A 14,611-nucleotide genomic window follows, 5' to 3' on the forward strand; every position below is an offset into this window, starting at 1 on the left:
CGAAGAAATCATATTGATTTTTCAAATTCCCTTCCTTACTGATTTTTATTTGTTTCGTTATATAAACATAACTATAAATGTATGTATACATAGTATGTATGTGTATGAGTAAGAATGTGCCAATTATTTTTGGTAAAACCTTGTAAGGACATATGAGAAGTAATTTAATTAGTTAACCGTCTGCGTATTCGATTTCGAATCGGATTCGAGTTTTTATAACCGCATTACTAGTTGGGGTTTTTTACGTCGTAGCTGAAACGGAAAGTACCCTACCAGAACATTGACTGTCATTTTACTGTTCATTTGACTGTCAGTGCAGACAAAATAAATGTGAGTGCATTGGTGAACCCATCAGCAGTATCTTGTAGGGTAGCTTGTGTTTTAAAGAAGCTAACAGAAGAATAATTTTCTCGTCTTACTTTGTCGAATAGCAAATTAATCATTGTAGCATTAAACACATTGCAAACGAGGGATAAAATAACAAAAATTAAAGGAAAAATAATTTACTGGCTATCTGAGGTCGAGAAATGAAAGGAGAGGGTGTAGTTGAATTTTTAAGGGTTAAAAATGGTTTAGCTGTTTTTTTGGCAAAATTACGTGTAATATAGAAAAAAGTTATAAGTTATAAAAAGATCGACACCTTTGGTATTCACTTTTCACATAACCTAAAAATTTATGTGATATATTCAAATAACCAAAATTTTGAGTTTTTTTTTTTCTCTTGTACAAATAAGATTCTTTACCGAAATTGGGTGTAAACTTATCTTGTGTTCCAGACACGTTGTATTTTTTTTTTAATATTAAGGAGAAACCTTATTTTGACTTTAAATCGAAAAAAACTTAAATTTTCGTTCAAAAATTCTCACTTCAAACTATGACGTTTTTTTTTTAAATTCTTGTGTTTGTTGGTATCTCTACTTTCTGATGCTATAAAAAATATACATACATTATTGAAAAATACATGTATGTACATATATATTTCTATAGTAAATTTTCTATGCAAATGCAAAAAAAACGCCAATGCGGTTTTTTGGATTAAAAATTTATTATTTTAAATTTATTTTTCCAATCCGTGATTTAGGACTAAAAATTAAAGAATTATTTGTAATTAAGTTTTTCGAGATTAAAAAAAAATAATAACTTAAATGTTAACTCAACTATCTTTTTAATGCATTATTTGTAGACCCTGCAAATATGTAATTAGTAAAAAGTTAAGTAACAATGTACATAAGTATTAATTGTCTACAATCATCTTAGTAAGGCTTTTGTGGAGCTTTACGACTTATTTGTCTTGACAGTGTCGTGATTTTATTATCTTATCCCACATGTTTATAGAACCGTAACTGGATTATTTTAAAGAAGCTTTCCCATGTCCGAAACACAAGATGACCAAGCAGTTTTAGAAAATTTCATTTGTTGTTGTAGAAATATAAACTTTGCGCGAATAATTTTGGAAAATGTTGGTAAAGTGAAACTAAGGTTACATTGACTCAGCTGTAACGTGAACGGAGTTGGGTCATACTTAGCGGTAGCTTGGTTCGGGTATTTTTAAAATTGGAATGGTTTCCACAAAATCATCACAACTTATATAATATTACACCAACGTTTAGTTTGATGCGAAAATCTTCTTCCCCTTTTTATCTCTTGCATACATATGTACATACATACAAACATATTTACACATAAGAATGTGAAAATGTATAAAGGTATGTAGCTACATTTAAAAAAGTTAGTTTTCGCTTTAATATTATTTTGCACCTTAGTTTACATTGTTTTTGCTTTAGTTTCGCTAAGCAAAACAAATCGGGTCACTAAACACCTTTAACAATATATATGTGAATGTCTACTTATTTATTCGTGTTTTGTGTATATTTATGCATAACTCGGGCGGTAATAAGGTGGTGTCTAACAAACAAGCAAGCCAACTAACCAACCAAGCAAAACCGCATTTGTAATTTAAGAACCTACTCTAGTGGTGAGTTATTACTGTAAGTGCCGTTACTGAAGGAATGTGTAAATGAAAATACCTACACAAACATACAGAGATACATGCATATGTAGGTATGTACATAAGAACTTGAAACTTTGGTGCAACTCATTAAGAATATTCAATACTTCACGATTAGTGTTCTTCTAGTGTGCCTTTTGCACCTATTTCCTCTTTACTAAGTCTTCTGACCAGTCAGTAAAGAAATACTTATAAACAATTACGATTTCGAAAACATAGCACCTGCAAAATTTTATATTTAGAGCAAAATTATATGTTATTGTAAAAATAACTAGGAAACGGTGTGAAGCCGAGTGTACCGCGTACTTAATTCCGAAATAATATAGTTAAAATATCTTTAAAATTAACAAAATATTAACAAATAAGTTTGTTTAAAGTGGAAATTTTGTTTCTAAGGACACCAAACCACAATGAAGTAGATCGGCAAGGAAGCAAATTCGTAGTATAAAACTGAAAATATTGGCAGAGAAAGAAAGTGTCTTATATAAACAGAATTACGATCGAGTCTGTTGAAGTAGTCATATTTTTGTTATTAATAGACTGCTTGGCTGCTGTCAACGTCGGTGGCCCACTTGAATGTCCACTAACGTTACTAACTAACCACCAACGTCATTGTGTTAGTTAGGTGTCACAGTGTCTCACAATATTTGCTCTACTTTTTTACTGTTACGTTTCATTGCCTCATTGTGGCGTACCGCATATATTGTATTTTTTTTTTTATGTATGTTTATTTCTTTTTTTTACTTTCTTTGCAGAGAACTTTACTGACACTTTGGTTTACAAAAAGAACGGTGGAAGATTGAGCGGTAAGGCAGTTGAGAATCTACACAACATTTGAGTTACGCATATTGGAATGCGATTTGGAGCGAAAAACCAAATTAATTTATCGATTAATTTGCCACTCTGCAATAGTTAATTTTTTTATTTTTATGCTTAAATGTATTTGTTAACAGTATTTTTTTTAGCATTAATATTAACATTTATTCAGCTTTTTTTATATGAGAAAATATTACAATTTAAACATAGAACGCTTTGAGGTATTTTCATTTAGTTATTTCTACAAACCTTATTATTTGCTATGCACATTTTTTAAAGAGTTAAATCAGTGAACCACTTACCTTTTGTCATCAAGTAACTCCTTCGCCAACGATAATCGTAAACGCACCACTTTCATGCTCTGCATTGGAAAAAGTTTACATGTGGGTGAGAGAAATTTCGGTCGCCAACAATAGTGGGGAAACTCTTTGCACACACTCCATAAACGTTCATTATGCTCAAACAGATATGAATGTTCTTTACCGTACTCAAGATATTCCTGCATATCTGAGTAGTTACAGTTAAGCAAATGCCGTAACATATGCAACGCTTCGCTGCCCTCCGAGGGATCGCGTACTTGATTAATACCAAATGATAATAGCGGTTCATAATGATAATAATTGCCAGGCATGGCATTCAATATGTCTCCCAAGAATGTTGAGCCCGAACGCCAAGTTGTTATGATAACACTACGTACCGGTGTACCGTTTGTTTCAGGTGTCATATCAGATAATTTTTCCGCATCAACACCAAAACGTCCTTGTGGATATTCGAAGTTTTCCATTTCGGTAAGAATCTTCGAGCGTTGCGCCGCCAGGACATCCGCTATTGTAGCAGTCATATTATATGCTACGCTCGCAGTGCCCACATGATGCCGATCGACATAACCGGTCTGTACGCCTGATATGTCACCAACGCCAACGGACATGCCGTTAGATATGGTCATAGAGGCAGGTCGATGTTGGGTTGTCGCTATCAGCAATAATATGCACAGACTGCTAACGCCACAAATGCCTATCAGATTAGCGCGACGTGACATTTTTCGTCGTTTTGTTGTTAGGCTGATGCGTTGCTGAGCGCGTGTCCTGCTGACGCTATCCACAGATGCTCCAGTAAGCAATGAAATAGTTGTTGAATCTGTTTTGGACATTCGACTTCAAAAGGCACAAAACTTGACGCGTAATCTTAGTAAAGAATGCACACGAAACTTAAAATACTGAACACCGTTATTCAGCAGCAAACACTTACAAAATTCACTTATTCACTTTTTAACGCAAACTTATAATTACTTTTATTTTCTTATACATGTAATCATTGGATATGCAAAGTATTTATGCATATTACTTGTTCAAAAATTTATATAAATTTTTCAAGTACTTAATAACTTTCACACACACGTACTAATATAAATACAACAACACTTCGCATAATGATACTTAATTATAAATTATTGCGTCTGCACTTCAAAAAAAACAAATCCCTGTTTTCACTTAGTTCGTAGGTGTAGCAGCATCCTTTACATATAATTTCAAAATATTATTCCAATAGCACACACACTCTATACATTTAAGCCCAAGGAAATTAAAACACTTTTCTAATTTATCGTCCTACATAAAACTCCGCGATATTAAACTATACGACTCAAGAGCAAACCAATAACAAAAAGAACTCCATTCAGCTTCTTCATTATGTTAGCTTTTTACATTTTCTTTTCCCTTTATTTATGTCCCAGCAGCTGTCAAATGTAAACAGTGTAAAAGGTTACCAGATGTAAAGTATGTATATTAAATTGGATCTCAAGAATAATGCAATGCAACGCTTAAGTTAAGGAGTATTATTAATAAATGGAATTATATAGTGTATACTTTCATTATGAATATATTATGTGTTTGTTAAAAATCAAATTTATGTTTCATTGATTTTGATATGGTTTAAATTTTTTTAAAGATGTGGTAGGACTTTTGTTGCCAGTAGGACGCAATGTTGCATTAATCTGGTTACAAATCTAATTTTTTTTGGAATGAAGCATTAATAAAGTTTATTAATTAAATAAAAGTTTATTTAATATAAATGTAATAAATAAACAACAACAGTGGCTGCGTAAGTCACACAAGATACGTTATTTTTGAATTTGTTAGATTTGAATTTCAACTTCACATATTAACGTTAAACAGATTTAAGCTAAATGTTTAAAATAATTGGAATAAAAAATATTTATGAAACTTTGTGATTACTTTATAATGACTAAAGCTATGGTTTAATTAAAAATTAAATCGCTCACCTCCTATCATTTAACATTTGCCCAATATCTTTAAGCAGCAACTTATACACAATCATTGTTAAAAACGGATACATTTTGCATACTTCGGCTAGAAAAACTTTGTTCCAGCAATGTAAAGGATATTTTCTGCACAGCTTCCGCTGATGCCCATAAAGTGAATAGAATGTAAAATGTTTTTTAGCCATCTTTAATAGGAGATCAGTGTTATTGTAATCACATAGTAATAATTGCTTTAAAGATTTCATTGCGTCTGATATTCCTGGAGATGAACGTATAATTTGATATTTCGAATTATACAATGGTGAGAAATGTTGATAGTATCCCGGAGCACGGTGGAAATATTTAACAAGGCGGCTGGAACCCGACAACCACCTTGTGACAATCACATTACGAATTGGATCTTTGCTGCCAAATGAAATTGACTGACTAGATGTGCGTAAGAAGTTAATTTCTTTTCTTACAGTTTGTCTTTGTTCAAACAACGCTTCCCTCATATTTGGTTTCTTGGGAAATATGGTAAAAATTGCGAGAAACCAAATACAAACACCACAATAAATAAACAATTGTAGTTTCCACATGTTGATCACGTAAATGTTCTAGGTTTTACTAATATTGCGGAAATAAAACTTAACGCTCCGTTCAGTAGTATATGTAATTGTTTTGATAGCTATTTTGCGTAGAAATATATTTGACAAAAAATTCAATGCTTCAGGTAAAAACAAAATCTTTCTCTCCAATAAAGTTTCCAATTTCGGTTGCAAGTTTTTTTTATTTCAAACAGCAAAAAGAAATTTTTTAAAAATTGTAAAGTTTTAAAGAAATCTACCTTAATTCATTGTAGTGCAAAAACCATAAACATTATTATTTTTACGTACTTATTTATAAAATGAAGCAGCACGGTATATTATAATAAGCAAAAGCAACCATGTATACTCTACGAAAAGTCTTTTAGATTTTAAATGTCAGACACAATTCTGCCTCACACCTTTCAAGTAGTAAATACGCCAACCACCCATATTCGCCATGCGTATAATTCGCTTTTATTCAGATATTCCTCAGAGAGGTGGTTTGCGGGCTCAATTGACTCTCATTTGACGGCGAATATCTGTTACAGTTGCGGCGAACAACAACACCAAAATGTCACAAAATGTGTTATTCCAATCGAAAACATCGAATTTTGTTCATTTTCTTCGGGAAAAAATCAAGAAGAAAACAAAACGACCACAATACAATAGAAGGCAGCACGGCGAAAATCACATTTAACTTGCGACATATGAATTATTGCACAAGTAGTCAATTATTCGCCGTCGAATGTGGATATTCTCAAGTTGTAGTGCTATTAAAGTGCGCCGGGCCATTAATTCATTCGTTTTTTTGTGTAAAACAATTCGAATTTCCATTAACCAGTAGATCACGTAGACATATTTATTGTTTAATTACTCGAGAGTGCCTGTGAAATACCAAATTTGAGTAATTTTGCGCGCTGTAAACTTTGATATAGAAAGAAGTGTAGGGGCGACTAACAGGCAGCCTCATGTGAAAAAGAGGAATATTCGCAGTGAAAAAATGAGTTCTGTGATTGTATTGGACTCTTCGGACGAAGATGAGGTAAAATGGCAACAAAGTGTAAATAAAAAAGAGGGCGATAAAAGTAGTACGAGTATTATACTGACAAACTGAAACTATGAATACATTTTTAATTTGTATTCGGTAAGGCCAATTATTTGACGAGTTGTCTGTCGGTTGCTGTTGATCTGTGCTGCCGACGGCACATTTTTCTATGTGTGTTTTGCGTTGGCGCTATAATTGTATGGCTAATAATCGCAACTACAGTCAATAGAAGTCGGCGTCATTGACGTGCATTGTGCTTAGTATAGTTCGCCTGCAGAAATAATGGTCAGCAGGGCATATTACATGTGTTTATTAAGTAGAGATATGTTTATGTGTGTGCAAGGTTTATACTTGCTCAATTTAAAGGTATAATATAACTCTACAAGATGTAGTAGCGAAGTTCATATTGGAGACTTCAATTTTCCGATTGCATGCGAATACCACAACAATCGGAATGATGGTGGTGGTGAATAGTTGAGCAAACGAAGAACATTACTGAAATAGGCGAAAATACACATATACATACACAGATCAACAATAAGCGCCAGCAAATAGTTAAATTTCTTGAAAGTAGTGTTAGATTAATGGGAGTAGTCGTTGTCTTTCGCGGTATTATAGTGGTAATGCTATGCCAGGGTTGCACATGATTTCGTAAACTGTGAGTTCAGTTGTGAGGTTCATACAATCGCGGCGAATTCATAGAAAGACGACAAACAGTTGACAAATGTTTGTTTACGTTTTGTGGTTGTTTATTATTTTCAATTTGCAGTACACATTCAAATAATTGTGTGTACGATAGTTTTAAAATGATGTCCACTTTTTCATTATTTCAATATTAAATTATATCAAACGATTAATTGAAATTGTGACTTCTAACGATATTGCGGATGTCATCGATGTGTAATACAAGTAGAACGAATTTTTCATTGTTTATTCGAATGTATGCAAGTTATCACAAACCCTTTGTCGTTTATTATATTAAACTCAGTGGCATGGGTATATGATTAATCATAATTTATCACGCTCGTATTCGTATAAAAATTAAACAGAAATTAATACCTACAATCGCTAGTACAACAACCGAAGTTACATAAAGCAGCTGAAAACTCAAAACTTATGTTTATAGTGGATAAGTTTTTCTACTCTGAAGCACATGATGGTATGTTTACATCGTTTAGCTACTGCAGTTAATTTTGGCGCCTCTATTTTATCAATCAACGCCGACTGCGCAGTCGGTAGTTGGTGTTTACGCTGCCGATGCGATGTTTTCGAAAATGTCTCCACATTATTAGCTTGCTCGTGAAGCAGAGATTTTGTTTTGCTCCACTACAAGTCTCCACTTTAAATTTTCCCGCCTTTTATTTTTTGATGTTTTTAGTTGTAAGTGGGCGAATAGGCAAAGTAAGAGAGAGATACTTTGAGGCAAGTGGGTGGTGTTAAGCAATATATGTATTGTACATCCATATACTTTTGTATTTGTAAATTTCGTTTACCAAAGAAATATTATTAATCTCGTAAATTTATATTTTATAGGCAGTGATTATTAATTATTCTTAAAATCTCTTACATGTTGCTTAGATAAGTTATAGTTATAGACATTAGTAGAGCTAGGAATTTCGTCTAAATTTTTCATTAATTTGTATTATAATATTTTTACCTCATATGCTTTAGATTTCTTTGATTATTATTTAATAACAATTTTTTTTCTCTTAGGTACCAACAAAGAAGGCCTTTATTGCTCCATCAATTCCAGCCACGATAACACCAATAAAGGGAACGGCCACAAAATGTTCTGCAAATGTGGCAGCAAATCAACTTAAACATAAAAAAACAAAACCACGTCCAATTCCCAGCGGCATAACAATCACTCGACGCAGTCCTGTTGATATTGGTTCATCCAATGCTACTAACAGCAACGCTGTCGGCCGAATTACAGTGTCAAATATAACTGAGACGGCAGCAAAAATTTCAGCGGAAACAGTAGCTGCAACCAGTAAATTAATTTTGTCTAAGACAGCTGCGACAAGTCTTTTAAAAATTAATGCAACTACTGCGATAGCTAGCTTGAAGGAAAAACAAACGCCCACGCCACCAAGACATTTAACACAAACGCTAAACCCAAAACAATACACACAGCAACAACAGACACAGGTTGCGAACAAACAGCAGCAACAACAACAGAAACATTTGTCGCAGCAGCAATCACAACAAGGCGTACAATTACCACTTTTATCACAATTACCGCAACTGCAGCCATCACCGTCAGTGTTACGTAAGCGCTTATCGACAACATCATCACCTACACAACAATTGCAAATACCACCACAACAACAACCACAACCACCAAAGTTGCAGAAATCAAAACAGCAGCAGCATAATCCGCCAAAATTGCAGCAGCAGCAGCAGCAACAACTACAAAAACAACAGCTTACGCTAAAATTTGATTCACAAGTGCGTAAACTAAATACGCCACCTGCTACGATCAGTCCCAGCACCATATCAACACCTTCCACATCAAATACTACGCTGTTGCCATTAATCTCATCCGTGCAATCGATGGCGGCTGGTGCCACACCACCGCTACAATTGCTAGCTACACCACCCCATAGTGCGGCTACAACGTTTAGTGATCATCAATTGTTTAGTCCAAAATTGATGCATACAACATGTAGTTTGCCGCCGTCCACATCGGTTACAGCGGCGCGCACCCAATTGTCCAGCAGCATTAATACAAACATTAACAACAATACTAACAACAGTAGTAACACTAGCAATAATAATAGAAATATTAATAATAACTTTAAAATTATGTTACCACCAAAAAATAGCAATAACAATGTTGTTAGCGTGAATGTAACGACGTCATCAATAGCTTCGGCAACCGTAGCTACTTCACTAGCCACACCAGTAGCATTGCAACAATCAAGTTCCGGACCACGTATCGCATATGTGAATAGTCTTGCCACACAAATGAGTCCAACAATTAATAAAACAAATAGCTATAATCCGGTAAATTATGGCCAAAAAGTCAAAACTTCGCCAGCACCTATAGTTCCAATAGCAATCACACCGGCCACGTCTGTGGTAACGTTGGGCATGAGTACAACTTCAGCTGCAATTACAACAACACCGGCTACTACAAATTCATTGGCAGGAGGAGTTCGTCGCGTTAAGCCGACAACATTATTACGTAAAAACGACGAAGCATGGCTAAAACGCGCAGCTACACCAACCACTACCGCGAAAAATTTTAACGATGATGATTTAGTATTAGAACTATTACCACATACCACCAATACTAAAACGCAACCGCCTACATCAACAACGACTGTAGAACCTGTTAAAAATGCGGCAAAGACGCAATTAATAAAAACTACAAAAGCGCCAGAGACAACGACAAAATCAACATTTATCAAATCTACTTTTCCACTAAAAATAGACTTAACAGATTCGCCTGAAAAGACAACCACTTCACGTCGCAATGAAATTATTACAATTTCACCAACAATATCACCATCACAAACCAAATCTGTGAAAAATAAGTCCAACTCTTCAATTGCCAACGGTGATGCTAAAATACAACAACCTGCTAAATGTACAACTCCTATTGCTAATGAAAAAAGTGGTAAAACAACTGAAGAGCGATTGCCGCTCACCAGTGAATATGAGGAGCTGTTAAAGGTATGCCAAGAGGCGGATACGTCGGCAGATATGGAAAAACTTGTTAAGACGAAATTAATCAAATATTATTATAACGTACATCCCGATTTCGTGCGTTCTAAGGGCTTTGGCAAGAATTTGCGTACGATTATTACAAATATACAAAAAGAACCGGATTTAGTGTATTTACACCTAAAGACAATAGTTGATGAGCTAAAGGTGCGTAGTAATAATAAGGAAACATTACTGCCGGTGTTGATAAAAGACGAGGAGAAAAGTGATAGCCCAAGTGGTGAGAAAGATAAAGAAAAAGATACTGCTGTTGGCGACGACAACAATGGGCCACCTGTCGATGACATTAGCAGTACTGGTAATAAACACACTGATGAGCAGATCAAGAAGTTGAATAAAGCATTGTATATACTAACAAAGCGTATTGAAGTATTAGAGTCTGCTGAGGTGGATTGGGATGATGAAGATTCCAGTTATCTGCAAGTGGAGCGTTTCAAAAAACGCGCATGTCAGGTATGAAATAGAATGTATTGTTATGTAGAGTTCACCCTTTGCCACGAAGTTTGTAACATCCAGAAGGCAACGTTAGAGACCCTATAAAGTATATACATATGTACAAGTATATAAATGGTCGGCGTGATGAGCTGTCAATTTTGCCACGTCCGTCTGTATATACGCGCTTAGTTTGTGAGATGTCTATCAGAAATTTTGCACACGTCGTTTTCTACCCAAGAAGCTGCTCATTCCTCGCCACCGCCGATGTCGTACGACTATACTTGTAGTATATAACTGCTATACTGTTCGATCAACCTCAAGTCACTGTATGGAAAACTTTTTTATTTGAAAGGGTATCTTCACGAAATTTGGCATATTCTTATTGTCTAAAGCAGCGCTACAATCTTCGAAGAAATTGTTCAGATCGGACAACTATAGCATATAGCTGCCATACAAACTGACCATTTAAACTCAAATCCTTATATGGAAACATTTTTATTTTTGAAAGCTATTATAGCTTCGGTGAAGCCTAAGTTTTTTCTGTTAAAACTTTTATTATAAATGTTAATATATACTAATTTTTAGATATACGAGAAAATTTGTGATCTTACCGGTGAGAGCAAGAATGCACATCGTTTGGTAAAAAAGCCCATACATTTTAATGGCACAACGTACACGCAATTCAATAAGACATTGCAGGCGTACATAAATCGTACGAAGGAGTTTCCCGACTATTTCGACGTGCTTCGTATGCTCGAACACTGCAATCGGCAGTATGACTATGCTTTGGCAAATTTCGAAATGAAGCGCATCGGTGAGTGCCTGTCGGTGTTGCAGCCGTAAGCCGTGTAATACTTGTGTTATTGTTTATTAATTACTTTAAAAGGTTGGAAAAATACCTAACGCATTTTTTTATTTCATTGTTAATCTTTTTTCGTAAAGCGCATGATGCCTTCGTAAAGGTTGGAAAGTTATTGCAGTCGCGTCGTAAAACTGATCTCTATGAGACCGTAACACATTTTACAGCACATGAAAAGGATCCGGCCACCATCGACGCGTTGCTGCAAGCAAAACTAAGTGAGAATCAAAAGAAACGAACACGCATTAGTGACGTGATTGAAAAGTGAGTTGAATATTGTATTTTTCAATACGAGTACTTGAAAGTTTATTATAAATTATGTATTTATGATTTATATATATACAGATATGCGCGCGAACAAGACATGATCAAAGAGGAATTAAAGGAAGCACGTCAGGCAAAAGTTGTGAAGGCCTTAAAAAGCGAAAGCAACGATGATAATGATGAGGATGACGATGCGGTTGCTAGCACCAGCGCCAATGCGGCGAAAATTGCTGCGTTACGGAAAAGCAAACACAAAAACGAAAGTGGCGATATTTTAAGTAATAATGATAGGAGAAAAGATAATGATGACACATTAGATACGGATGAAGACGACGACGATGATGATGAAGATGAGGAGGATGATGAAGAACAAGTGAATGGTAGTGATTTAGAGGCCGATGTAGAGAAGCTAGCTAATGGTATACTATCAGACGTTGAATCAGATATTGAAATTGTTATAAACAGTTCCACAGAAGAAGCGAAACAACGAGTTGAGATAGATTCTGAAGCAGCAGTAAACAAAACTTTAACGGAACTTTCACCAACTGACAGTTCAGCAAGCACCAAAACGAAAACTGTAGCTAAAACAGACTTAGTGAACACACAAAAAGCTGTCACAGTTACAAAAACTGATAAAGAAAGCAGCGCAGCAATGCAAACAAATTATACTGTAAATAACAATTTGGTGAGACAAAAGACTGCAGATCCATTAGCCAACGATCAACAAAAGGCCACCATCAAGTCAACTATAGCAACAAATGACATTGATAGCAGACAAACGACGATAGCCATAGCCAACGGGCGTACAAAGATTGGTGTCACACCAAGTAACGTCAATAATCCCACAGCAATAGCACACGCAGCAACTATAAAAATTGTTTCCGTTTCCAGCTTAAAAAGTGTAAATATTGTGGATAGTGAAAACGCCAGTAGTATAGATACAAAGGCGACAAATCGCAATACGGTGCAGACGAAAATGCAAAATCCGAATACAGCAGTGAAAGAAATAAAACGACAACGCACTGTGGCAGAAATAGTAATTTCTGATGAGGAATCGTAGTTATGGCTGAAAGCGTTGCAACAACTCACTTAAGTTGGATGCACAAAAGCTACTAAATTTTGTTGTGTGTGTATAAACAAGGCATAGTAGCATAGCTATTGTTTAAACTTAAGTTGAAATTAATTTATTTAATTTGCAAGCCAAATAGTTTACAGCGCTACCCTCGTGTAGAAATTTAACTTAGCCGATTTGTACAATAATGTAAAATTTTTTAAGAACAACTTCAATTAAACATAACTCCAAAAACTTGCTATTCTATACTAGTTATGCAACGTTTATTAATTCGTTTGAATATGTACTTTGCCATACCTGCAACACACATTTTTTGTAACTCGAATTTTTTTTTTTTTTTTTTTTTACAACTGTTGCTAAATATCTCTTTCAAAGTGCGCAGCTCTATACTTATATCTGTAGGTTGTAAATAGTCTTTAGGATCACGCATATACATACATACGTATACTTTTGTTAAACCATTTTTTTTTTTATAAAGAAATCGTGACATATTTATTGACTTCAATAAATTAAGCTGTTTTCGTGATAGGCCTGAGCAAAAAAAATATATATATACATATATATTAATTCAGAATTCAAACGTACTCAATTTTGCATTTGGTATTCCAATTATACTTTTTCATAATAACATGGTAGCCATCATGTGCGCTGTAGTTATGTTTTCGACATACATAAATATGTAAAACAAATTCCTTGTGGTAACACTTTGCTAGTTGACATTTGACACATCTCTCTTTATATTGCGCTTTAGCACTCAAAATTGTAACCAAAAAATAAATAAATTTGGCAAAAATGTGCGAAACACTTATACCCATACTATTGTGACACAAAATTTATCATTTAACTGTAAATTGTAAATTAACGTAGAAATTTAAGTAATTAATCATAAATTAAAAGAAAAGAAAAAAACAAAAACATTAGAATAGTACGCAGTGAGAATACAGGTGCTGAGCGTACATGTGTTAAGTAAATGTGTTCTCTATGTCTAAATATAACTACAAATTATTTGTACGTCAAACATAATATACTATATACTTTAATGTGTCTAACATATATTAGTTATAATTAATATGTATATCAGAATGCATATATTTTTTAAAATCTCTTTAGGCCTAAGCACATTTGATCGTATGCGTAATTATTTCAAACACTAAACGGCAATAAATTTTAAGAATTTATATATATAATATAGATATTTAAACTGTTTTTCTTTTCAATTGCAAATTTAAATTGTTTGTAATAAAATCAAGAAAAAACATTTACTTCGGCTGCAGCTATAAGACTCTTGGCAGGTGCAATACTTATAACGTAGAAGGGAATGCAAACGATCTTGATTTTTATCGGTCAGTTTGTATGGCAGTTATATGTATCTAGATACATAACTTACTGCGATCTGAACAATTTCTTCAAAGATTGTAGCGTTGCCTTGGAAAATAATCTATGCCAAATTTCGTGAAGGTATCTGTTCAAATAAAAAAGTATTCCTTGATTTTAATCGATCAGTTTGTAAGGCAGCTAAATCGGCGGTTTCGA

The 14,611-nt window shown here is 34.3% G+C and overlaps 2 protein-coding genes and 1 long non-coding RNA gene across 5 annotated transcripts in view; 2 read left to right on the forward strand and 1 right to left on the reverse strand.

The window, feature by feature from the left end:
* The window catches only part of LOC138856329 (uncharacterized), a 68,478-nt gene extending 65,681 nt beyond the window's left edge, over positions 1–2,797 (forward strand). Inside the window, exon 2 of the long non-coding RNA XR_011395529.1 lies at positions 2,764–2,797. This is a non-coding gene — a long non-coding RNA (uncharacterized lncRNA). The remainder of the gene's footprint in view (positions 1–2,763) is intronic.
* Positions 1–5,787, reverse strand: part of LOC106616255 (carbohydrate sulfotransferase 4) — a 69,977-nt gene extending 64,190 nt beyond the window's left edge. Inside the window, exon 1 of one of the 2 annotated variants that reach the window (XM_014232840.3) lies at positions 5,106–5,787. In XM_014232840.3, coding sequence (XP_014088315.3) covers positions 5,106–5,683 — 578 coding nt within the window. In that variant the 5' untranslated portion in view covers positions 5,684–5,787. Of the gene's footprint in view, positions 1–3,126; positions 3,975–5,105 lie in introns of those variants that run through there. The other variant, XM_070107128.1, reaches the window with a different exon arrangement.
* A 344-nt stretch (positions 5,788–6,131) lies between these two features.
* Daxx (Daxx-like protein) lies at positions 6,132–14,302 on the forward strand. Of its 2 annotated transcripts, none has more exons than XM_014232601.3 (5): positions 6,132–6,713; positions 8,430–10,901; positions 11,469–11,697; positions 11,826–12,006; positions 12,088–14,302. In XM_014232601.3, the coding sequence occupies exons 1-5, from the start codon at positions 6,672–6,674 to the stop codon at positions 13,064–13,066; spliced, it is 3,903 nt and encodes a 1,300-aa protein (XP_014088076.3). In that variant the 5' UTR covers positions 6,132–6,671; the 3' UTR covers positions 13,067–14,302. The 2 variants fall into 2 exon arrangements, with proteins under 2 accessions (XP_014088076.3, XP_014088084.3); XM_014232609.3 differs by lacking the exon at positions 6,132–6,713 and adding an exon at positions 7,778–7,875.
* The last annotated feature ends 309 nt before the right edge of the window (positions 14,303–14,611 follow it).

Source organism: Bactrocera oleae, chromosome 3, assembly GCF_042242935.1.
Source record: "Bactrocera oleae isolate idBacOlea1 chromosome 3, idBacOlea1, whole genome shotgun sequence".
NCBI classification, from domain to species: domain Eukaryota; kingdom Metazoa; phylum Arthropoda; class Insecta; order Diptera; family Tephritidae; genus Bactrocera; species Bactrocera oleae.

Bases quoted from the DNA above. Each gene is read 5' to 3' on its own strand.
- Daxx (XM_014232601.3), top strand. From the start codon at position 6,672: ATGAGTTCTGTGATTGTATTGGACTCTTCGGACGAAGATGAG. The intron at 11,698-11,825 runs GTGAGTGCCTGT...TTTTTCGTAAAG, and splicing joins TTTCGAAATGAAGCGCATCG to CGCATGATGCCTTCGTAAAG. The intron at 12,007-12,087 runs GTGAGTTGAATA...ATATATATACAG, and splicing joins ATTAGTGACGTGATTGAAAA to ATATGCGCGCGAACAAGACA.